Below are 24,841 nucleotides of genomic sequence, written 5' to 3'. Positions count from 1 at the left end.
GTTTCTCATTGTATATTTTTGTATAATTTAATAAACTTTTAAAACGTTACTGCTTATGTTTGAATTTTTTGTGTCTGTGTTTCTGTCCTTCTGAGTCACTGGTCTTCTTTTTGTTCCGGTTCCTATTTTTCACGTTGTGGGTTTCATAGTAACGCACACCAACTTTCCTGGATTGCTGCTGCCGTGCCGCTCGCCTCCGCTGTAAACAACAGCAAAAGGAAAAAAAAAATCAATCATGGCAAAGCCACAGAAGAGGCCCCTCTGTTTCTCTGTGCTCCCTTCCTGTGCTGCTCCCCCAAGAACTAGAAGCAGCGCTAGTAACAAGCAAGGGCTCCCCTCACAGACCCAAGTGTGCCCTTCCACCGTAACTCGTGACACGCCCCGTTCTAGACTGTCGTTTGGTCCATCCTCCCTGCTGCAATCTCTTCTACTGCACTCCTGACAAGTGGTCCCCTAGGGTGAACACTTCCAGGAACAAGCTCTTCTCTTCCCAGGAGGGCCCACCCCAGCTCTGATGAGCCCAGTTACAAAGCTGACGGCAGGGATCCATCTGCCTACACAGCTCTGCTCACCACAGAAAACCAGCAGACCCTTCTAGAGGATAGTCCACATGTTTGAGGACAGTGATCGAGAACTCAAGGACCGCCATCCACTGGGCCAACTCTTGATCCTATGGAACTGATCTCAACTAGGTCACCTAGAACTGGGGTTCCGAGAATTCAACTCCAGACCACCAGTTTTGGAAAGTGTGTCTCTTAGGAAACTGGTTTCTCCTCTCCACTTCCTGGGTGATGTTTAAGACCAAAACCACGTACTTCCCTAGATGTAAGCATCCTGCGAGTTTTATTTGAATGGTCCTCTTCCCTCTGTGCCTTCCTCTTCTTTCCCTTTTTGGTAGGTGCTGGAAACACAACACACAAACACACAGAGAAGAAACAGGACTTTCAAACTTTCAAAACTTTGTGTGTGAATGCTAAGGTAGGAATGAGCTTGATGTGTCGGAGGAAGAAGGCCAGTGAACATGGAGTGTGGCAGGCATGGTGCAGAGGAAAGCAGGGGGTGGCCAGGAGGGCGCCAAGCCAGGAGGCCCTTGCAGGCCACGCCAGGGTTTGCATTTATGCCACGGAAACACACTTTCCACATAGAAGCTGTGAGTCCAATGGAGTAAAGAATAGATACCTGACCCATCCCACCTCCCACAAAAAAATACGGCTGACCCACCCCTAGATTGTAAGGTTACTAATGGACTCTTTTCACAGGAAGCTTCCCGAATTAATCCCAAGAAATGTGCAGAATGAAAAGTGAATAATCTAAGCTGTGCGACACAGCATATAGAACAGAGTCATCTGCCAGTGATGATAAGCACCTGTGTGGGTGACCGCACACTCTCCAAGTTGAGAGATTAAAGTTACATTTCCCACAGTTTTAAAGATGCGCACCACACCTAAGCGGTTTGACGAATTTAACTTTACCTGTGTCTTCTACAACTTCTTCAGCTGCTCTTTGTTCTTCAGATTTTGCAAAAACCTTTTCACTTAGTCCCTTGGATATTCTGCAACAGAAAAGCCAAGTAACAAAGCTGCCCATCACTCCCCTCAGCTGCCCAAATCAGGTGCCAACCCAGGGGCAGGAGGCAACGCCCCACAGTCCCGGCAGCTCCCTGGGCCTTGGTCAGAGGCAGACCTACGCTGCTCATACTTCAGGGAGCTGCAGCTTAGAAATGGACAGACCACTTCCTAAAAAATGGCATTAACTCCCTTCCACCTCCCAGAAAAATACTGCTGCAGTCCCCATGGCAAGTGTCTCAGAAAGGAACGAGCAAACCACAATTTGTGAGAAGACGAGGATACTACCTGACTGCTGAAAACTTCTTAGCTTTGGCTTTGTTTAAAAACTTCTGATATTTAGCAATCTTTTCATCCAGTGCTTTAATAACTGCCTTGGTGTCATTTGCCGCGTGTTCTTCCTGGGACTCCGGGCAAGATTCACCTTCCTCGCCTCCTGGTTGCTTCTGTTCCTCCACCTCCTCCTCTTCGGAAAAGCTCTCAAGCGCTTCATCGATATCGGACATCTCCAGAGGGACCAGGTCATCCCCAGAAAACTGAGGCACGACATTGATTTTGCCGAAGTTCTGCCGAACCCGTGCCAGAATCTGCTGCATTTCTGAGTCGGTGTCACAGTGACTGTTCTCTTTCTCCTTCTCAGTGACAGGCTCTGCGGCTTCACCTACAGCTGCTGCGACTTCCTCTTCTGTGTTCTTCTGGTTTGTCTCTGTGGCAACTTCCAAAGATGAGGAGGATGGGAGCTATTCCGGCCAAAGAGGGGGGTGCGGGCGGAGGAGAGAAATGGGATCAGAAAATAAAAACCATTTCTGGACAGCTTGCTCTCAAGGAGGCAGTCCTCTTCTCGGGACTAAGGGAAAGAACTGAAAACCCCCACCCTGGAGTCACGGTGTTCATCTACCGTAGGCCGAGGTGCATTACACCCAGAAGCTGCTACTCAGAGATCAGAGGCATTCAGCTGCGGTTCCAGAGGATGAGCCTGCTGTGAGTATTAAACCACTCAAACCATCCGCCATGCACCCTCTCCAAGGAGGGGAATGGATGGGGCTGTGGAGATAGGCACACCCAAGAGGGGCCCACACAACTGCTCTAGAGGGAAAGCAGAGCGCTCAGCAGGGGGCGCCAGGGAGGCCGCTGGAGGAAAGGCATGAGCAAAAGGAGGGAAGCTGGCGAGGTGAGGCCAGAAAGAGCCGAGATGTGGGGGGGACACTGAAACGACCTGCCTCTCTGAGGTAACAGCAAAGGAGAAGTGGGTGCCAGGCTTTATCCTGGTGCTTCGCATTTGTAGTATCATTTTATCCTTACAGCTGAGACCCACGGAACTTCCGGTGATTTTCTGAAGGCAAGAGTGGCTACACAAAGTGCTCAATAAATCAGGAATCCAGAAAATTCAGAAAATTGTATACAAAATTTGTAGGTCCATTTTTATACCTTTTTCCAAAGCTAAGTTTTTAGCTTTTGGATTCTGAAAGAGTTTCAGCCACTACCAGAAAGAAAAAAAGAAAATCGCAGCCTGGGGGAACTAATGATCTAAAACTCAATGACCAGACATGGAGGAAGAGTTCAAGCTAACCCCACTGTGTGCACACAGGGTCACAACAGACCCTGCCACGCCTCCTCCTTCCTCACCCCTGGTGGCTAACGCACCAACGCACCCCCCAGCTGCTTCCCGCCATGTCTCCTGCCATGTCTCCTGTCCCTGGCACCGGGGTCCAGCCCCATGACTTCCCCTCAGCGCTCGGGCCATGGCAGGCGGCTCCCGCCTCGGGCGCTCTGGGTGTGCCACCACCTTCGCCTGTCCCGCTTTCCCCTCAAGACAGGCCCTCGGCTCCTGCCTCGTACCATTAAGGTCTCTGCCAAAATGCCACTTCCTCAGAGGCCACCCCCACCCACCCCACATACGAGAACACGCCTCCATCTCCCAAGGCCCTTACCCTGGTTTTGTCTTCCTCACAGTAAGCAGTGCTTCCTGACATTCTCTATTTATCTGTTTCCTGTCTGCCTCCCTGTGGTGTCAGAATATATGTCTGGTCTTGGCACAAAAGCTCTAAACCCCTTGGTATTTCCTGAGTAAAAAAGGGGTGTCTGTCGTTCTTCATAACAAACCCCTTTCCACCAGCCCGGAGTTTATGCTGATGAGATGCTCACAGTGGAGCCTCGCTTCAGAACGGGGGCTGGTCACCAGAGAGCCCAAGTACTTGATGAGAGGGCTAGAAATGGAGTTCAATCACCGATGGCCAATATTTTAATCAATCAGGCCAATGTAACAGAACCTCTGTGAGAAGCCCTGAAGGATAGGGTCTGGGGAGCTTCTGGGTTGAATGAACTGATGTGCCACCCACAACCCCACACCTGGCCCTATGCATCTCTTCCATTCGGCTATTCCTGAGCTGTATCCTCTACAATAAAAGTGGCCATCAGGAACCACTTTTCTGAGTTCTAGGAGTCGTTTTAGCAAATTATCCAACCTTAGAACCTCTGAATTTGTAGTTGGCTGGCCAGAAGTGCAGGGACTTGGGAACCCCATCTGCAGCTGGCCTCTGAAGCGGGGACCATCTTGTGGGACTGAACCCTTAACCTGTGGGTCTGTGCTAACTCTTGGAGGTAGTGTCAGAATTGAACTGAATTGCTGGATACCCAACTGGTGTCAGAGAACTGCAGAGCTGGTATGGAGACAGTACCAGAGCATCCACAGACACAGAAGGGCAAGAGGCAGGGACTCATCTGCTTCCAATGTAGGACCGCTAGCGCCCAGCAGAGCGCCCGGCACGCAAGAGCTCCTCAGTGCACCAGTGCTGAAGGAATGAACCAATGAACGAACGCCACATGAAGAAGATGGGACAGGATTGGGTTTGGGTTTTTTTGGCTCTTTGGGGGTCTTAGCGGGGAGAGGGCAAAAGTTAACATCCGTTTCAGGTATGTTGATTCTGAAATGCTGGAGAACATATTCAACTGGAAGTTTCCAGCTGAGAACTGAAACTCTGGGAACAGACACGAACCCCAAAAAGCATTAGCATGGAAGCGAAACTTAAAGCCACCTCTTCCAAAGGCTTGGCAGAGTTCTGAAAAAGAGCCTAGGAATAGAAAAGCAAAGAGCCACAGCTGGAGCCTTGTGGCAGTCTACTGCCAGGGGGAGGGAAACGCAGCAGAAGGGACGCTTCTCAATCCAGCCCAGAGGCCCCAAATCTAAGGCTCCTTTCCTGGCTATAAACTGTACCACTCTCCTTTCCCACCTGATTACGAGCTTCTTGAGGGCAAGGGCTGTGTTATTTACTCCTACGTTCCGTGCCTAGCATATGGTTGGGCCTAACAAATAAATGTTAAGTCAATCCTGGAAATGCCTCTGCTCCTCATGCATAAGGAAAGACAAAGGATCGGAGGAGCACTTACAGTTAGAGCCCTCTTCATTCAAGGCCCTAAAGACTGGTATTTAGACTTGGTCTTCTATCAGAGATCTACTTTCTGATCTCCAAATGCTACAAGGTCATAGCAACGACACTATGGGATGGGAAACAGTGGAAGGAAACACCCCCAAAGAAAACAGGTGCTCCATAAAGGAAGGCAATCAAAGCCATGAGGCCTAGGTCAGTAACCACGCTTTCCAGAAGGCGGACCCACCCTGTTCTCTTACCTGGGAGGCTGCAGGGGGCTCCGCACTGGGCGGCTTGACAAAGAAAGGAATCCGGCCCCTCTGCCAGTCATTGAGAACCATCTTACCCACAGTCTGCAAGTCAGGCTCTCCACCCTGAAATGTCACAGGAAGACACCCGTTACATTCAAAGAACAAAACCACCTCCCAGCATTTCAGTTGCCCTGGTTGTTCATCACCATCTGCTTGCCAAGTTTCATACCGCTCACACAACACATACAAAAAAGGGTCCAGGGGCGCCTGGCTGGCTCAGTCGGTGGAGCATGCGACTCTTCAAGCCCCACACTGGGTGTAGGGACTACTTAAAAATAAAATCTTTAGGAGCGCCCAGGTGCCTCAGTCATTAAGTGTCTGCCTTCGGCTCAGGTCATGATCCCTGGGTCCTGGGACCGAGCCCTGCGTCGGGCTCCCTGCTCAGCAAGAAGCCTGCTTCTCCCTCTCCCACTCCCCCTGCTTGTGTTCCCTCTCTCGCTGTCTCTGTCAAATAAATAAATAAAATCTTTAAAAATAAATAAACAGAATCCTTAAAATGGAACAGACAAAAAAATCCCCCCCACCCCCAAAGAAAAGAAGTCCCACAGCACATACACACGTCTGCCGTGGGTCCTGGTCTACATTTGCACAAACCCTCGCTCACCTTCAGTAACTTCCCAGTCCGGAATGCCAGCTTCTCAAGAAAGTCCTCAGCATTCTCCCAAGAATCAATTTTGTATGTCTTGCTGATATATTCCGGCTTTGCTCGTTCCAGTACAGCACCAATGTGGTCTTCAGGAGCCTTTATTTTTTCAACTTGAACCTAGATGTTAACAGGAAATTTCTGCCTTACAGACTTTACATGGAAACAGTGAAGTTCACATTTGTAACAACATCTGAAAATAGATTTCAACACCACGATGCAAGTGGAGTCTAGCAGGGCCGGTCTCCGAGGTGGCCAGCCACAGTCGGCTGAAAGGTCCCTGCACGCCGGCCACTGCCACAGAGCCCAGGACTTAGTGCTGACCCCTGCTCACCACAAACTAACTGTGTGGTTCTGCAAGCAGTCTCAAGTTGGACCGTCTCACGCTACTCACTTGTAGAAACAGCGAAAAGCCCGTCAATCCCAGGACACAAAGAGAACTCGATAGTTTAAGGAAAGAGGGGAGGAATGTGCACACGATGTATGGCCAGCAGCCCTGGCTAAGGTTAAGTGGAGCCATTTAAAGGTTTTGGTCATATTCAGAAACAAGTGAGGAAACGCCTGAGTTCCAAAATGACTCAGCCCATAAACCCTCGAAGATGAATGATCACTAAACATAAACAGGCTCCGCTTCTCTCTGGATCCCGTGTGTAAACTACAAACTCTTTTGTGGGATGACATTGACCAGATCTGCCCAGGGCTCCAGAGACTCCCCAAGCAGGCTTCAGTGGAATGGAGAGGCCGCCCTGCTGAGCGTCGTGTTCCTAAAGTCGTTCAGATGGGATGACCCCAAACTGCCTTCCCAATGAGTGAAACGCAAAGGTATCCAATGTTCCCCCACAGAATGCTCCCCACAAAGGGCAAACAAAGAGCCTGTCAGGACCAAAAATACTCACCACCCCTTTCAGCACAATGTCTGTCTCCGAGTCTTCAGAGGGGTAAACCACACCTGGACAGTCGATAAGGAATATCCGACGCATCAAGGTGATATACTGCCAGACCTGAGGTCAGAAAGAAAGCTGGAGACTCCCCTGGGTCAAACACTCAGTCTAATCTCGCAAAGCTACAAAGTCTCTCCTCTACTTGGGCCTTGCATGAGGCACTTCCACTGAGTATAAACTGTTTCCACCAGCAAAGAGTCTAAAAGCAAGGCAGATAATACCAAGTCAACCTTTCCCTGACTTTTCAGAGTACTCTTCAAAGCTTAATACCGTCTGACTCCTCTTCCTTGCAGTAGAAGCATGCCGCTCCCCAAACACTCTATGCTTCAGGGTCTGTGCCCAGCTGCCAGAATCTACCGTAACACTGACTTTTCTTTCATAACCCAGGCACCAAATATTCTTGGGTTAGTTTTGTCAAATAAAAAGGCTGGAGTGACAATTTATTTATTTATTTATTTAAGATTTTATTTATTTGAGAGAGAGAGCACGAGAGGGGGGAGGGTCAGAGGGAGAAGCAGACTCCCTGCTGAGCAGGGAGCCCAATGCGGGACTCGATCCAGGGACTCCAGGATCAGGACCTGAGCCGAAGGCAGTCGCTTAACCAACTGAGCCACCCAGGCGCCCCTGGAGTGACAATTTAAAACAGACTTAAAAATGAACAGCACCAATAAAAAATTTTTTAAAAATTAAAAAAAAAAAAAAATGAACAGCACCTCCCATATCATGCCAAAGGCACACAGTGCCATACAAAGTCCTCTCGGTCTTTACCCAAAAGGGCAGAGACAGCTCTGGTACATTCCAAACTATCAATTGGAGACTAAACCCTCAATGGTGGCCTTCATTCAAAAGAAGTAGATAGAAATCTTCATGGCCTAAACAACTACCCTCTATGGAAATAACATACGGAGACATAAATAAGGCCCCCTGGAGCCGGACGTACCTTTGTTTCACCTGCAATGGGGGCCACATTGCAAACTTTCTTGGAGCGCAATGTGTTTATCACAGAGCTCTTGCCAACATTTGGATAGCCAATGAACCCGACACTGATCTGCTTCTTGTCAGTGTGCAACTGTTCAAAAAAAGAATACATATCACATACACACAGTTATGAACATCCCCTGGGAAAAACAGGTTGTGTTACTTTGCTTTTATTAAACAAAGAATACAGGGCAAAAGTGTCACTAGAACTCGATCTAAAGCTTAGACACACACCACCTACATTGTCTGAGTGGGCTGCACACACACACACTTATTAATAAATCAGAGGTGACTCATTTCCTTGGTTGTCCATGTGTTACTGTTCTTGAATGTTTTAAGGTTCAAAGTATGTAGGTCGAGAAGCAAAGGAAGAAAGAACTTGTTTGTCATCAGTTTAGAATACCATCCACAGATACACCAACTGGCAATCCCAAGACCTAGCCCTCCTTTTCTCTGCACAATACGTTTTGCATTTTCACTGCCAAAAACAAACGACAGAAGAAGAAAAAAACAACCTCAGAAGTTAGACCACTGGGTGAGAGTCTCAAAGAGACAGAGCTCAACAACAGTCTACAGCTGGTTGAGGACTTCTGATTAAAGATGGCGGACCGAATGTCCACACTGGCCTCACTCCCGCCACAAACTCCACTGTGATGACAGCAGTGGGAATGGACACATAGGAACCCCCAGAACCAGGCATATAAAACCAAAGAATGAGCTGGAAATGAGACAATAAAAACAAACATACGATGTTGGCAAAATACTAGCAGCTAAAAAGTAGTATCTAACTTGGCCTGCTACAAAGATAAAAGCTAAGGTAGAAAAACTAAAAATCCAGCAAAAATACTGCCAAAGAATCACAAAAACCGTCGGGAACTGGCAGGACAGCTACCACTAAGGGGGTCTGAAATCAAGGCTAGCGAGATGTCTGCAGAGCAGTGACGCGCTCTATCCCTCTGTCCCCCAGCATGGGCACCCAGCTTCTCTGCCCCAGCGCCTTACAGATACTGATTTTTTTTGGAAACCCTGCACCTCTGGAAAATATCTTTCATTTTCAGATCTAAATGGGAACCTAGATTTAGGGATAACAGCAGCTGAAGGCAAGCGTTCCCAGTGTGATTAACTTAAAGTCTTAAATATCAACAACCCTACCCCCACTGAGTTCCCAGAACCCTGGCAGTCAAGCTTATACATCCCTGAGCTGGAGACTGGAAGACTCCTTTATGGGGAAAGTCACAGATCCAGGAGTAAAGACCTATAGACACTGATACTGAGGGTGCCCTCCAACAAAAGATTGGGTTTCTACCTAGTTACCCTACAGTGAAGTCTATTATTCAATAGGCCCACCCCCCCATAAAATTTCCATTGGCTTTTTTTTTTTTTTTTTAAGATTTTATTTATTTATTTGAGAGAGAGAGAGTGAGAGAGCACAAGAGGGGGGAGCGGGAGAGGGAGAAGCAGACTCCCCGCTGAGCAGGGAGCCCGATGTGGGACTCGATCCCGGGACTCCAGGATCATGACCTGAGCCAAAGGCAGTCGCTTAACCAACTGAGCCACCCAGGCGCCCTCCATTGGCTTTTTAGTGGCTCACCCTTAAATATGAACAAAAACCCAAGAATAACCAGAAATTTAAAGTGTGACACTAGTACAAGACAGAAAAATACAAAAAAACTGGCAGGAAACAGAGTCAATGTAGGGAGAAAGGAAAATTTCAAAATACACTACCATTATCCTTCTCAGAAACAGATGATAGTTCATCGGTTAAACAAGAATAGGGCAGGGCAATTCTTAAAAGTGAGAGGCAAAATAAATGTTGCTAAGAACAGCTAGGTGATCAAGTCAGAGAAACGTCCCATAATATAGAGCAAAACATCACGAAGGCATTGAAATAAAGCAAAGAAAATTCAAGAATTAAACAAAGAGATAAAACCAATTTCCTGAACAAAAACAGATGATGGGGTGGAGGGCAGGGGGGCTCTCCAAGAAATAATACGGGACAACATCAGACAAAGTCCCATCCAGTGCCTAACTCCCTGAACAGTGAAAGACTCACCTTAAAGCACATCACTGTGAAACTTTAAAACGGGAATTTTTTAAGAGATCCCAGACACAACAGATCAGGAGTCACAATGGCCTCAGCTTTCTCAATGCCACACCAGAAGCCACCAGAAGACAATGTAGTGGTGCCCTCAGCATTCTGGGGACAAACAATGTGAAGACAGAATAAAGGTATTTCCAAAACACAAGGTCTCAAAAAAGGTCTCCTCCAAGCACTGCTTCTACAGAAGCTTTTGGAAAATATGTTCCATTAAAAGGAAGGAGTAAGCCAGGGAAGAAAAAAAAACAAGAAAAAAGATCCTGTGTTGGATCCCTTGATCCCAATGAACAAGGGATCCAACCCAGGAGAGAGCCACGGGAATGCTCAGGATGACGGTGAAGGAGATCCCAGGAAGACGACTCTGCAGCTGGCCTAGGAGCAGCAGTCCCAAATGAAAGGGAGGTGCCCCAAGACTCTCAAAGCTCCCACTGTGCCAGAGGATTTGGTGACACATTAGTGACAAACGACAAGGAGCTAATTAACACCAGAGAAGATAGAAGGTTCTATTAGAAAGGAATTATAATCACAGCACTGTGTGGATCAGCTGGGACTGATATTCTACGGTCATAATAATGTAAACGCTGAAAGAAATAGTCATCTAGCCACATGATGTATAACGACAGAGGGAGAACAGAGGGAGGGGAGTATGTGTGGGGAGAGGGCAGCTGTAAGAAACTTAGTCCTCACTTTCCATAGCAGAGACTCAGCAAGTGTCTAAAACAGCAGGTGGTGGGGCATGGGGAATGGGGTGGGGGAGATCAGAAATAGAATCGTAAGCAGGTATTAAAAATATGGAAGAAAATAATGGAGGTAACTAACAGCCACAAGTTGGAAGTGTCCGCTTCCGGGAAGTGGGGAAGGGTAGGACAGAGGACGCGCGTCCTTTGTTTGAAGCCAGGTAGAAGGAACGAGACGTGCCAACACCAAGCTGCAGGTACAGAACTTGAAGCTCTGAGAACACCTGCATGGGCAACCTGGTCGCAGGGCTTCCCAGAGAAAGGGCCATCGGACTAGGGATCAGCAGGGGGCCTCCCGGGGAGGGGGGCAATGTAGAAACTACACAGGCCCGAGGTTGGAGGAGGCATGGCAGGCCTCGCAAAGCCAAGATGGGAAACACAGGGAGTGTGGGGAGGGGCCCGGCCCTAAGCCGAGGAGGGACTGTCAGGTGCCAGGTGCCAGGGATATGGCAGAAAGGGGAGCAATGCTCGTCAAAGACAGGGGCGCTGGCTGAGCTGGAAGATACTTTCCGAAATCCCTTATAACCCTGAGGCTCTGGAGGTTTTACGGCTCTCAAACCCACACTTCTCATTACCAAGATGGGGGAAGTGAGGTGCATAACGTTCTGATGCACACCAGCAAGAGACATTCTTCCACGGACCCACAGCTCCACACTCCAGGAGAGGCAGGTCAGGTCCCAGTACCTTTCCAAACTGCCGGAGAAGCTGAATAAACGCTCCTTTGCCAAAGGGGTTGGTAAGACTCGCATGGAAGGCAAGGGTCGGATAATCCTGGGAGAGGACAGCCACCCAACGTTTCTAAAGGGGGAAGAGAAGATACTTGTTTATTCATAATCCAGGAAGACTCAGAGCTTGAGTTACAGACCGTTTTTCACATAGATAACTGTCTAAGGAAAATGTTAGCTATAATTCTTTAAAATATATTTCTTTAAAGAACAACAGTTAATGCTTTGTTTTTCGTCTGACAAACACGGAACAATTACAAAACCGGCTTTGGTGTGACCGAATGCCACTAATGTAACAGATGTGGAAAAGGCCTGTAGCTGCGGCACCTTCTCCTCCCGAACGGGCCACATCGCCCATCCCGTGGGTACCGCAGCCGTCCCTTCGCCAACCACCAGAGGGTAAAACATGACTCCACTCGCGGTCGGTGAGGCACATTTTAGTTTTGTTTTCAGTGAGAATGCTCCCACAACTACTAGGTCAAAAAGTCCAGCACTTTAATGTCTCAAATCCCAAAAACCAGGAACGGCCTTATTGACAGAGAACTTGGCCTCCGACGAGCCAAGTGGCCTGGCAGTCTGTTCTGGGTAAGCAGCATACTTACTGTCGCCCAGGTTGGAACAAGGTCACATTTGTTAAGAACAAAGATAAGGTGTTTCCAGGGTTTTTCCTTCTTCAAGTAAGTCTCGATGTGAGGGGAACGGGTACCCATCGGATCTCTAGCATCAAGAACTTGAACTACAACATCTGAGGAGTCTATCACCTGTGATTCAAAGAGGCGAAAATGAGTTGCTTTAGTACAGATGAGAAGTGGGAGACAGAGGACATTTAAAGGAACCGGGGAAAATAAAACAGTGAGAACTTCAAAACACGGGTAGGTTGTGGCCAATCTCAGTGCCCAGTGATCGGAATTCAAAACTTTTTCCATCCTGTGAGTAGAAGAAACTTGTCTAATTTCAAATAGGAAAACTAACTTAGATATAACCCACCTTACTTCGCAACTACTATTCATTATTGAATAAAATCATTTACTTCTTAGACTTCTAAAGGTTTCTACTGTCACAGGGTTTATGGATTTTACAAAAAACTAAAACATGTAGTTTGCCTTCAGGGTACTACTTTCCTGTTAGGGTTACTGCTGGATTATGGGACTGTGCTTGAAAGCCTTTAGTCACCAAGAATTATCTCTAGTACGTGGACAAAACTCAGCCAAGTTGAAGAGCGCTGGACCAGGACTCCGGACACGCGAAGGCTCCTCCACGAACCAGGTGGGTGAGCTGGGTAAGGTATTCAACCTTTCTAGATGTGTATTCTCATCTATAAATGACAGGGCTGGACTAAATAACTTAAAAACCCCCATGCAGCTCTAACCATGTATGATAAACTTGAAGTCTATGTAATGTAGCTTTTACTATTAAGAAAAAAAAAGTGGGGCGGGGGCGCCTGGGTGGCTCAGATGGTTAAGCGTCTGCCTTTGGCTCAGGTCACGATCCCAGGGTCCTGGGGTCGAGCTCCGCATTGGGCTCCCTGCTCAGCGGGAAGCCTGCTTCTCCCTCTCCCGCTCGCCCTGCTTGTGTTCCCTCTCTCGCTGTGTCTCTCTCTCTGTCAAATAAATAAATAAAATCTTAAAAAAAAAAAAAAAAAAAGGCAGTTATCCAGAACAATGGTAGTATGTGCTTAGCCACACCCGTCCTGGTTTTGGAGGGGAATGAGGGCAGTGGAGTTTGTGCTTTATTTGAGAGAGCTTCCATATATCAAGATCAGTTTTCTCATACAAGATCATGAAAGCCAAAGGAAGCAATCAACAAGAAGGAACTGAAAGTCTTACCTTGTAGAGCTCACCCCATATTCTTTTGGACTGTCCCTTTTTATAAATCTCTTCTTGGGCTTCATTTCTAAATAAGAAAACACTCAAAGTGAACAAGTGGACCCTATAAAGAGGATGTTTAGGGAGAAGTTGACCACGTGCCACAGGAAAGGGCATCAAAACTACTTGGAGATGGGGCAAAAGCAAATTTCATTGAAAAAGTGACTACACCCAAATGTCCATCAATGGATGGATGGATTAAAAATGTGTTGTATGTATAACGGAGTATTATTCGGCAATGAAAAAGGATAAAGCACTGACACAGGCTACAACGTGGGATGACCCCAGCGACATTCTGGTCCTAAGCCAGACGGACAGAAACTGTAGGACTGCACCTAATATCAACTACCTCTAGTCAGAGTAGTCAAACTGCTAAGAGACAGAACACAGAATGGTGGCCACCAAGCGCTGGGAAGTTACTGTCTACGGTAAATACTTTCAGTTTGGGATGACATGAAAGAGTTCTGGAAGCGGACATGGAGCCCTGAAGGCTGCAAAACCACATGGGTGTGCTTAGTGCCACTGAACTGCAGGCTTGAAAATGACTGAAATGATACATTTATGTACAGTTTACCACAGTAAAAAATTTAATTTAAACAAAGTGACTCAAGAGGGGCGCTTGGGTGGCTCAGTCATTAAGCGTCTGCCTTCGGCTCAGGTCATGATCCCAGGGTCCTGGGATCGAGCCCCGCATCGGGCTCCCTGCTCGGCGGGAAGCCTGCTTCTCCCTCTCCCGCTCCCCCTGCTTGTGTTCCCTCTCTCGCTGTGTCTCTCTCTGTCAAATAAATAAAATCTTTAAAAAATAAATTAATTAAAAAAATGATTCAAGAAACACCAGGTATTGGCAAGGATGTGGAGAAAGGGGAACCCTCGCGCACTGCTGGTGGGAATGCAAACTGGTGCAGCCACTCTGCAAAACAGAATGGAGGGTCCTCAGAAAGTTAAAAATAGAACTACCATGTGATCCAGTAATTGCACTCCTGGGTATCACCCAAAGAATACAAAAACACTCATTTTTAAAAGATATATGCAACCCTATGTTTATAGCAGCATGATTTACAGCAGCCAAATTATGAAGGCAGCCCAAGTGGCCAACAACTGGTGAATGGATAAAGAAGTTGCGGTACACACACACAATGGAACATTACTCAGCCATCAAAAAGAGTGAAATCTTGCCATTTACAACAACATGGATGGAGCTAGAGAGTATAATGCTACGCGAAATAAGTCAGAGAAAGACAAATACCACAGGGCTTCACTCATATGTGGAATTTAAGAAACAAATGAGCAAAGGGGGAAAAAGAGAGAGAGAGAGAGAAATAAACCAAGAAACAGATTCTTAACTCTAGAGAACAAACTGATGGTTACCAGAGGGGAGGTAGATGAGGGGATGGGTCAAAGAGGTGATAGGAGTTAAAGAGTGCACTTATCATGATGAATAAATGATAAAAAATTTAAAAAAATTTTAAACCATAGATCATACATAAAAAATATGAAAACATTTAGAAATTTCAAAAATAAAAATATTTTATTATTTTTTAAAGGCATGTTTTATTTTTATTTTAAGATTTTATTTTTAATTAATCTCTACACCCAATGTGGGGCTCAAACTTACAACCCTCGAAATCAAGAGTCACATGCTCTAACGACTGAGCCAGCCAGGTGCCCCCCAAAATAAAAATATTTTAAAAAGTGACTGCAGGTAGGGGCCCCTGGATGGCGCAGTCGGTTAAGCATCCAACTCTTGGTTTTGGTTCAGGTCATGATCTCAGGGTTGTGAGATCGAGTCCCCATGTCCAGGATGGGAGTCTGCTTGAGTTTCTCTCTCCCCTGTCCCTCTCCCCCTCCACCACCATACACTCACTCTCTCTCAAATTAAATCCTAAAAAAAAAAAAGTGACTGTAGCTATGTGACACGTCACGGAAGATTATAAAAAGGAATTGGCAGGACCTGAGTCATAATCTATACTTCCATAGGAAGAGAAATATTTCTGATAAGGCTGAGAATCTGTTTATCCACTAGCCTCACAGACATTTATCCAGTGTCCTGGAAACAAAAATGGTTGTCCAGGGCGCCTGGGTGGCTCAGTTGGTTAAGCGACTGCCTTCGGCTCAGGTCATGATCCTGGAGTCCCGGGATCGAGTCCCACATCGGGTTCCTTGCTCAGCAAGGAGTCTGCTTCTCCCTCTGACCCTCCCCACCTCATGCTTTCTCTCTCTCTCAAATAAATAAATAAAATCTTTAAAAAAACAAAAAAAAACAAAAATGGTTGTCTTCTCCCCCATTATCTACTGCACCTTTTGGAGGAGGAAAAATTCCTATCAGCAGAAGCACACAAAGTCCAAATACTTCTATGAAGAAAAGAGCTGCCTCTCTTGCCTGGCCTCAAATGGCCTGACATCATCGGCAGGAGGCACACAGCTAGACGTGGGCCGTCCACAGCACCGGGGTGGCCCTGCTGCGGTTAAGTGACAGCACCTCAGTGCTGAGGCACCTGGCACACTCACGAGGGTGAATAGGGAACACTGGTCAACCCTTTTGGAGGGTGCCAGGCAGCTGCCTGCCAAAAACACGCCTGTTCTCAGACATAGTCATTTCCCCATAAGAACGTATCTTAGGGGAAGAATTAAGAAGATTCCATCACACTGATGTTTTACCCTAGCCTTACTTACCACAGGGTAAAACTACAAACAGCATAGTGTTCCACAGTGGGACTGTCGATTAAGTACTGACACAGAAATCTATTGTTAATAATTTAGAAAAATATTTTTTCTAAATATTTATCTAAAATAAAAGGCAAGTTAGGGCGCCTGGGTGGCTCAGTTGGTTAAGCATCTGCCTTTGGCTCAGGTCATGATCCCAGGGTCCTGAGATCAAGTCCTGCATCGGGCTCCCTGCTTGGCGGGGAGTCTGCTTCTCCCTCTGCCTGTCCCCCCTGCTCATGATCTCTCTCTCTCTCTCTCTCTCTCACTTTCACTTTCTCTCTCAAATAAAATCTTTAAAAAAATATTTTTAAAAAATAAAATAAAAGGCAAATTAAAATACAGTCTTAAGGTATTATATTTATAAGTGAACATGGAGTGTAAAAAAGATCTAGAATAATCTAGATTCTTGACCTTCCTTTGGGTATGAACTCCTCTATGAGAACACAAAGCTATCGATCCTTCTCCTCCCCTCCCCAAAACAAATATAAGACCAACAAAACACCCCCACCTTTATGCTTGTACATACATTTTCCACGTTATCTTCAGAGGGTCACAGGAAACTCAAAGGCCATCCGTGAATCCCCAGTGGTCCAGAGTCTCTGTTTAGGGAAGCCCTGACCTTCACGATTTTAACAAGTAACATGGTCAGTGGGATTATGAGTTCTTCTTAGTTTCTTTGTGTTGCATTTCTAATTTACCTATATATTCAAAACTGTCTTTCCTAGACTTTACTGCTATTATAATGAAGTAAAGAAAGTTATTTATTTTTATTTGGGGAGTGAAAAAAGAGACCCAGAGGAAATAAGCCACCTCAAATAATTTTCATTCTGGCCCTAGCTTCACAAATTTTTCTAGTCAAAGGGAAGAAGAGCACTAACAATCTGGGAGTTAAAGCACCGGGGACGCCTAGGTGGCTCAGTCAAGTGTCTGCCTTTGGCTCAGGTCGTGATCCAGGGTCCTAGGATTGAGCCCTGTGTCGGGCTCCCTGTTGAGCTGGGGGGCCAGCTTCTCCTTCTCCCCGTGCCACTCCCCCTGCTTATATGCTGTCAAATAAATAGTATCTTCAAAAAAAAAAAAAGGAGTTAAAGCACTGAGCTTCATGTGGGTAAAATAAAGATAAAGACAACGTTTTGTTGCAGAAGAGCAAATGAGAGTGGTATGAATGTTCAAATTGTACCTGACACCAGTGTCTTCAGTGACCAGGTCACGATCCTTGCCCTGGTCATAGCTCTCAGTGGACATTTCTGCGTTTTCTAGAAGAGACTGCATATCACTAGCAAATAAGTTTGGTCGCTTCCTCTGTGACTTTGGGCCGAATGTAGTTTCAAAGCTTTCAGTATCAAGAATGTGCACCTTTGAGTTCTAAAGAGAAAAGAGAATTATTCATAAAGCTAAGGAAGGCGCTGAGCAAAAGCGAAAGTGAAAAATCGACCCGGGAAAGGTTTTCTTCCTTTATTTTTCCAAAGCTCAACCCGTACCAAAAACTACAACATGGATGCAGCTTGGTTTCAAATCAGCCTGAAATCACAAAAGCACTTGTTCCCCAATTCTGAAATTCTGTAAGCCTCCTTGGAGAAATACAAAGTAATACAAATAGTCAAAGCAAGTACGAATAGTTGTGTAAGAGTTGCCAAAAACTCTGCTGTATTTCATTTATCATAAACTTCAGTCAAATGTAATTAAGGCTACAATGATGAACATTAACTTATCTTTTCTGACTTTTTTTTGAGCTTTCAGACAAGTGCATAAAATTCGCCAAATTCACAGATTTTGTCAAGGACAATCATACTCAAATTTGTGTTTTTTTTTTAAACCAACTGTAAATGCCAACTTTTTCTTGGAAGTTAATTTCTTTCATGGCTAAAAGGAATTGCTTGTTTTGTAAGATGCATTTTAGTTTCAGATAACATTTTCCCTAATTTAGGTAACATTTTTATTAAATGCACATGGAAAGTCTTCAGATGAAAAACATCTAGCAAAAGTCCAAAATAATAGTTTAGATGTGATAAAAAGGAACCTGATACTAACTAGAACTTGCTGTGCCTGTAAAGGAGTTATGGGCATAGGAATTTTTGAAGCAGGATAAAAGTCAAAGTTTGAGTTAGGATCTATCACGTAACAGATGTTAACAGCCCGCAGAGAATGCCCTCAAAAAAAAAAAAGTGCCCTCTGCCCCGCAGTACAAAGCTCCTCTGTAAGTACCAGCTACTAAATGCGGATGATGGAGCCACGCCTGTGGCTTCTGACTTTGATTCCCCCCTCCAATTCCCAAAGATCCTTAAGCTATGGTCACCTTTTCAGATTCTCTAACCCATCTCCTCTTAGTTCAGTTGTACCCACTTGCTACCCTCCCACAAGGGAACATCCCCAAACAGAAGGGTCGGGTTTTACATGGGAACTAAGTACTAATGTCACTGGGAAAACCGTGATCAAAGTTATCCTTGGAAATCTCATAAATCACCTACAAAGCACAGTACACAAGGAGGTGTGCATGGAAAGCTAAACATTAACAAGTACCACGCAGTTATAGGCAGTAGGCAATAAAGGACACAAATCAAATCAGTTACAGTATTTTTGCTCTATTGCTACAGAATTAGTCATTTTAATGTGCACAGAGCTAAAAGTTAAAGCATATCTGATTTGACTCCACTGTGCAGCCATCTCAAGAATTAAGTTTTATAACCAGTAGTAGATACGGCACTAAAATAAATAGGTAAGGTTTCAAGGCCAAAGCACAAAACTCCTCCCTTATTCTGAGTACCTATCTGCATCAAAATCCCAGCTGACTGCTGCAGCTGTGGACCCTTTGGCCTACAGATCAGCGATTGAAGTCTGAATTTTAGAAGCATTGAACAACTGGAATGGGCAACAAAGCAATAAATCCATAATAAAAACCTCTCTGTTCTTCTCATAAACAAGATTCAATAGTTTGTTAAAAGATGGCTTTAGGGAAAACAGACAAAAGAGAACAAGGGAAATGAGCAACTTGTCTGTGGTTCATGAATTACACTCATGTGTTTCCCTGAAAGAAAACAGTCATTCCACTAATAGGCGCCATTCTTCTAGTCCGTCATAAAACAAAGCATAATTGACAAAACCTGAGGCAATAACCAGGCCTTGGTTTTTATTTTGTTCTGCGAGTAAACAATTTTCTTTGAACTGTTTAATCCATGTATGCATGTCAATGTTTCCTTCCCCTCCTTACATTGGAACCAAGGCTTATGTACTGGCTACATTTCTGGGAATTATTATTCAATGCAAGTAAAAATGTCCAAATATTAGGCCATTTTTTTGGTTATGTGTGAAACTCATTCCACTTCAAGCCCAATTCCATCCTTACTGTCCCTCAACTCCAACGATTAAGAACCAATCTGACCAGCACCCTTTCCTTCGCTGGAAAGAATTCCAAGGATCTCATAGAAGCTGAAAGTACACAGCACCAAAGGGCTCCCCCCTATCAACCCAATCCCGACTCTACATTTCCCTAAAGTTTGATGGAGTCACCACTTAAACTAGTTTGCCTAACAAAAAAATGTACAACTAGTACTGGTAATAGCCATGATCTATTTAGCTGGTAGGCGGTGTGCTATGTGCTCACTATATGCCAAATGCCTCATCTGCATCTGATCACCAAAGGAGGTAGGTTTCCTTGACTTTAATAGCCAGGGAAGTGAAAGCTCATGGAGAAACCCAAGGCTCTACACGTCAGGGGAGAGCAATGATTAAGTAAGGCCTGACTCCCAAGCCTGTGCTCTGATCCACTAGGTACTGCACCTTCCTGACACGATGTGCTTCATACCAAGGTGAGACCCCTAACAAAGGGGAAAGCTCATCAGTACTGCATGATGAGAAGAGTCACTCTTCTCTACTGAAGAACAAAAGACAAAGCTGGTCGAGAGGGCTCGGCATGAACTGTGCCTAAGAAATTCCACTGCCAGGGATATCCTCCAACTTACATGAGGCTGGATCCGATCATGGAGAAGAGACATGGGTAACTTGCTTTGTTTCATGACCACTTTGTATGGATCCTTCATAACTGTGCCCATTTCCTCTTGAAATTTTTGTAACGATGACTGTTTAATCACACGTGTGTTTCCTGTTTTAAAGAAGAATGTTGCCATTTAATAAAGAACTCCTTTTTGCTTCTGCATCCTTCTTCCCAATGACACAGGGAAAAGCAAGACTTTGAATTACCCTGGCTTTACCCAAACACCCGATACATCCATCCCATGGATCCATTTTCAAACTTAAAAGTGGGGGGGGACAAGAACAAAAAAACTGCCTCTCCTGCACTCATAGACTATGAACTAATCCACCAACCCAGACACACAAAGGGTTTCAAGAGTTTTCCAAGCCCAATTTCCTGACTGGATGAAACTGAAAAATCAACATCACTGAATGGAACTGAGATTTGACAAACATCCGACACTTCCTGCTATATCTGGCAAAGAAATTTGGAGCCAATCAGAGCTGATCTATCAGTCTACACAGAGAATACTGAAGCACGGAACCCGGGTCAGAGTTACCGCTTTTTATGGTTATGAGCGTTTGAAAGCACTATTAAATTAGCCAATAAATCCACGCAAGGGAACCAAATAAAGCTATATAACACTACCTGGAGAACACCTGGGAAGTGAGGGGGCCTGAAACACATATTCAACAGAACAGCTCGCTGGAGCACAAATGCAGAACCCAAGACGGGGAGGGCTACAAATCCGGTGCTGATGACACTGGGCTCACTGCGGGCTGGGTACAACTCTCAGCGCCGCACACGTGTTCACCCACCGAACTCCCACAGCAGTCCTACGAGATACGGACTGCTTTTAGCCTCATTTTAGAGACCGGAAACCAATGAACAGAGAGACGTAATAACTTGCCCACGGTCACAGAAATGGCAGAACGAGAATGCACACGCAGGTGATCGGAACCAGTATAGAGCCACCATGCTAAACACCTCTCTAAAAGGTTTTACTTTGACACTTTCCCCGAGTTGCAGCTTCCTAGAGGGTATGCTGTCAAAAGACAGGCTGAAAGGTAGCTGCCACCTTCCCCCAAGCACAGAGGTCAAGCACCGGTCAAACAATGGGGTCTGACCATCTGACTGGCCCACACACCTAGCAGGGACTAAGGGAAAGCCCAGACTGAAATGAAGGTGGAGTTTCCAAGAAAGAAGCCCCGATCCCCTTCTATTCATTCTTGGGAAAAACCAACAAGAGATCCTTCCACTGGCACTCAGTGCAAATCCCCATTAAGAAACGTTTCAAAGGAATGGCCAACGATTGCACTTACGCTTCGTCTTAAAGGTACGAACATATCTGCAAGGCCTCTCTCAAACAGCCATCTGTCCAGGCCACCAGAACTGAAGAGCTGTGAGAGTTCTCAGGTCTGTGAAGGCCAGTCACTAAGATGTAAAGGATGGCTTTATCTGTTTAGGAGGGTTCACTTACAATTAACGACGATGAGCTCTTTACAAAAAGTATTTATTTATTTATTTTTTAAGATTTTATTTATTTGACAGAGAGAGACACAGCGAGAGAGGGAACACAAGCAGGGGGAGAGGGAGAAGCAGGCTTGCCGCGGAGCAGGGAGCCCGATGCGGGGCTCGATCCCAGGACCCCGTGATCGTGACCTGAGCCGAAGGCAGACGCTTAACGACTGAGCCACCCACGTGCCCCTACAAAAAGAACTTATTTATGGAATCCACCACCACTACTACTTTTCTCAGCACTTTTCCCACTATGGGTACTTCTCAGCCATTTCTCATATAATCTTTTGACAGTTCGACTCACCCCCAAACTTCTGCCCTTTAGACACCTTTTAAGCCTACCCTTTTCCATACAGCACCCATCCGGTAGAGCAAAAGTGACAGAGGCCGATACTCACCAAACCACTTAATATTTGGTTCCACTCTCGCCACCGTGCCAGAAGCCACCGTGGACTGATACTGCAGAGGCTTAATCACTTTACCACGACTGTTCCTAAATTGAGGAAGTAACAGATTCTGGTTGATGACAGAAGAAAGGCAAGAGCAAAGCCTGGTTTCCAGAACACTCTTTCCATCAAAAGGAGCTTTTTTCTTTTTTTGGTTTTAAATGATCATGAAATACAGATTTCAGTAAACAAAAAGTACTTCTACATTTGAAACAGATTGTCCAAAAGTCATTTAACCTCTTGCAACAGAGCACGTAATGATTTCTGCTGGATGAATAACAAATAATGCTGATGTTTAAAAATCTATTTACTGTTTGCTTTAAAAAAAACCCCACATACTTAAGTTTTTTGGGTAATTATTTGAAGACTGGTTTAAATGAATTTTAAGTAGAGGGTGATTTATGCTGGAACTCAAAATTCTAAAACAAACAGCAGAGTAGGTGACTAAGGCAGATTAAGTTCACTGACGTTTGTGTTTTAGACACATCTTTCAGAACGGATGAAGAATCTAATTACCAAACAAATTAAGACCAGCTAGCAAAATGCCACGCTCAGCAAGTCCCCGTGGTAGAGGCTGCCTCAGCAGAACTCACAGTTGTGATGAGTTTCCAAGTGCCATAATGTTGTGATCTAAAGTTTCGCATTAAAAAACAAGTTTCCTGGCTGCTTGCATAACTACAGTCCTATATGTTTTATTAAAGAAAACCAGAGTTCTCTTGAGGGATATTTAACTTGAGATTTAATGTGCTATCCGTGAAGGCCGAGGCTGTGAGGAATAAAACCTCCACTGGCCGTACAGTATTGTTACACAAACACTATTTCACCACCTGCTACCCATGTCTTGAACCGAAAATTTGCCATTTATCTTAACAGCACCCGTATCAGATGGTATTTGAAAATATGCCACTCCTATTTGGGGGATGTGGGGGTGGGAACATTAAAGGTGATTAGGTCTCAGCTAGGAGTTCAGGGCACGAAGGAAAGGGGAGGATGACAACGTGGAATGCTCACCTGCGCTCCTTTTGCCGGTACATATTCAGGCGCCGGATTGTGGCCCGGTCCCTCATGTTTTGGCCTCCTGCTCCCTGCACTCGATCTAGGAAAGACAGAAGTAGACCTCGAACTATTTGATAACCAAGTTTAAGTATGGCCATTGCCTCAAACTCACCAACGCGCTCACTCAAAGTAGGCAAGCTGCCGCCTCGCTGCAAACATCTACTCTCTCCCTCTATCACTCCAACAAAATTATTATCACTGGAAGCTACCTGGTATGACAAAGCTCACTTAATCTTGGGTTCTCAATATGACTGAGTTTGATAAGAGTTAATAATTTTGAGCATTAATTGTGGCACTGTGCGATCCACATTACAGGCATCACCTCATGTAATCCATAGAATAATCCTACATACATTAGCCTCATTCCTCAGGCTAAGAAACTGAGGCACAGGTGGCCAGACACCTTGCCCAAGATTACACAGCTACTAAATGGCAGAGCCAGAATTTGAACAAAAGCATTAGCTCACCACCTGTGCTCTTACCTGGGGGTCTCAGATGAGCAAATACCGAGTGCCTGCTACATGCAAGGCACCACGGAGACTATGATTTTGATACTTAAGTGTTCCTTCTGTACCAGTTTCTTAATTTCCTAATGTTTTTGTTTAATCAACAGCAAAGTAGGTAGCGATTCTTGCCTTACATCTCAGAGATAAAGAGAAGGACAAATAAGCATGCTAATACTAGCCTAGCTTTGCCTTTTGGGGATATCTTCCAGTCACCTGTCTACTCCTGAAGTGATGCAGTAGAAAACAAGCTGAAATCCCAGCCCTGGCGGCTCTACCGTTCACCAACTGTGCCAGCTGTGATGAGCCACTTCCCCATTTTGGCTCCACCTCTTCACCTATCACATCATAACCTCTAAGGGCCTTTTTGGGTCTAACAGTCTAAGATTCCAGTCTACGCAAATTGAATAATTTATCAGCAATCCAGGGAGAACGTTCGATGTGATCAGTTCAAGTCCTCAAAAACTTTAAACCATATTTAAAAACAAAGTGTTATTAACTAAACCCAATAGAAGGGACACTCCCAAACACTATCTTGTTCATCCTGCAGGTGGAAACTCAGCAAAACTCATAAACATCTCTAAAAACATCCTTACTGAAATGATCATTAGTTATCTAACTGTAGGGTTTTCTGTGCCCTTTACCAGGTGGGATGATTCCGAGAGCCAAGTGTACAAACCCGTTCTCATTTAAATGATCAAAGCAAGAGTGGCAGGCAAGTGTGGTCAAGTGTGAAACGTCAGCTGGGTCGGCCCTAACACATGTAATCTGACTTTATCTAATTTATCTAATTTACTTCTAACAATTCCCTGAGCTGGAAAGCTGGAATCATACAAGACTGAAATACGCTGGGGGAGGGGCCGACATACACAGGAACGCGAGAGGAGGTCAAGATCACTGCCCTTTCCAACGCAGAGCTTCCCAGTCTCTCACAACTGGAGATGCCCCAAGGCTGCCAGGCCTGAATGTTCACTTTCCCCGACGTTAGACAGGGGGCCTGGCACCTGGCCCTGAGAGGCGTGCAAGATGTCAGCCCTCCTCAGTGCCTCCGAATGAAAAAACCACCTTCTCCCTTCTCGTCCCCAATAGCCACTAGGCGAGAGGCCACTCCAAGCAACGCCCGCCCGGGTGTCCCTCCTCCCCCCGACCTTCTCGGAGTCCTCCCCACCAAGCTTCCTTCAAGCTTCACCCTCCGCGAGCCCCGCCGCCTGTACCAGGGTTTGTGCTGGCCTTGGAGGGGTTGATGGTGCTCCGTCCTTTGTACTTGGGCTTCACCATCTTGCCGACGGGACGGGAACCGGAGCGCTAGACCCGGCCTCGGACGGGTACACGAACTCGTAACTTCCCAAGCCAGGCCGAAGAGACCCTCCGTAACCACGCTCAACCACGTGTGCGCCGGCGACGTCACTTCCGC

General features: G+C 45.7%; 1 protein-coding gene across 1 annotated transcript; it reads right to left on the bottom strand.

The window, feature by feature from the left end:
- Positions 1-8: 8 nt before the first annotated feature.
- Positions 9-24,841, bottom strand: GNL2 (G protein nucleolar 2). The gene is made up of 16 exons (XM_045898053.3): positions 24,642-24,841; positions 22,880-22,964; positions 21,821-21,915; positions 19,894-20,033; positions 17,115-17,299; positions 13,193-13,259; positions 11,969-12,127; positions 11,326-11,439; positions 7,769-7,897; positions 6,784-6,888; positions 5,849-6,007; positions 5,194-5,307; positions 1,854-2,305; positions 1,473-1,552; positions 816-901; positions 9-199 (listed from the first exon to the last, which is right to left on the bottom strand). The coding sequence occupies exons 1-16, from the start codon at positions 24,703-24,705 to the stop codon at positions 47-49; spliced, it is 2,187 nt and encodes a 728-aa protein (XP_045754009.1). The 5' UTR covers positions 24,706-24,841; the 3' UTR covers positions 9-46.

Source organism: Mirounga angustirostris, unplaced genomic scaffold (genome assembly GCF_029215605.1).
Source record: "Mirounga angustirostris isolate CCGP_5_RB_7025 unplaced genomic scaffold, mMirAng1.0.hap1 SCAF_4, whole genome shotgun sequence".
In the NCBI taxonomy this organism is placed as follows: Eukaryota; Metazoa; Chordata; class Mammalia; order Carnivora; family Phocidae; genus Mirounga; species Mirounga angustirostris.
Note: the sequence above shows the minus strand (reverse complement) of the source record. Positions and strands in the feature narration are given on the sequence as shown.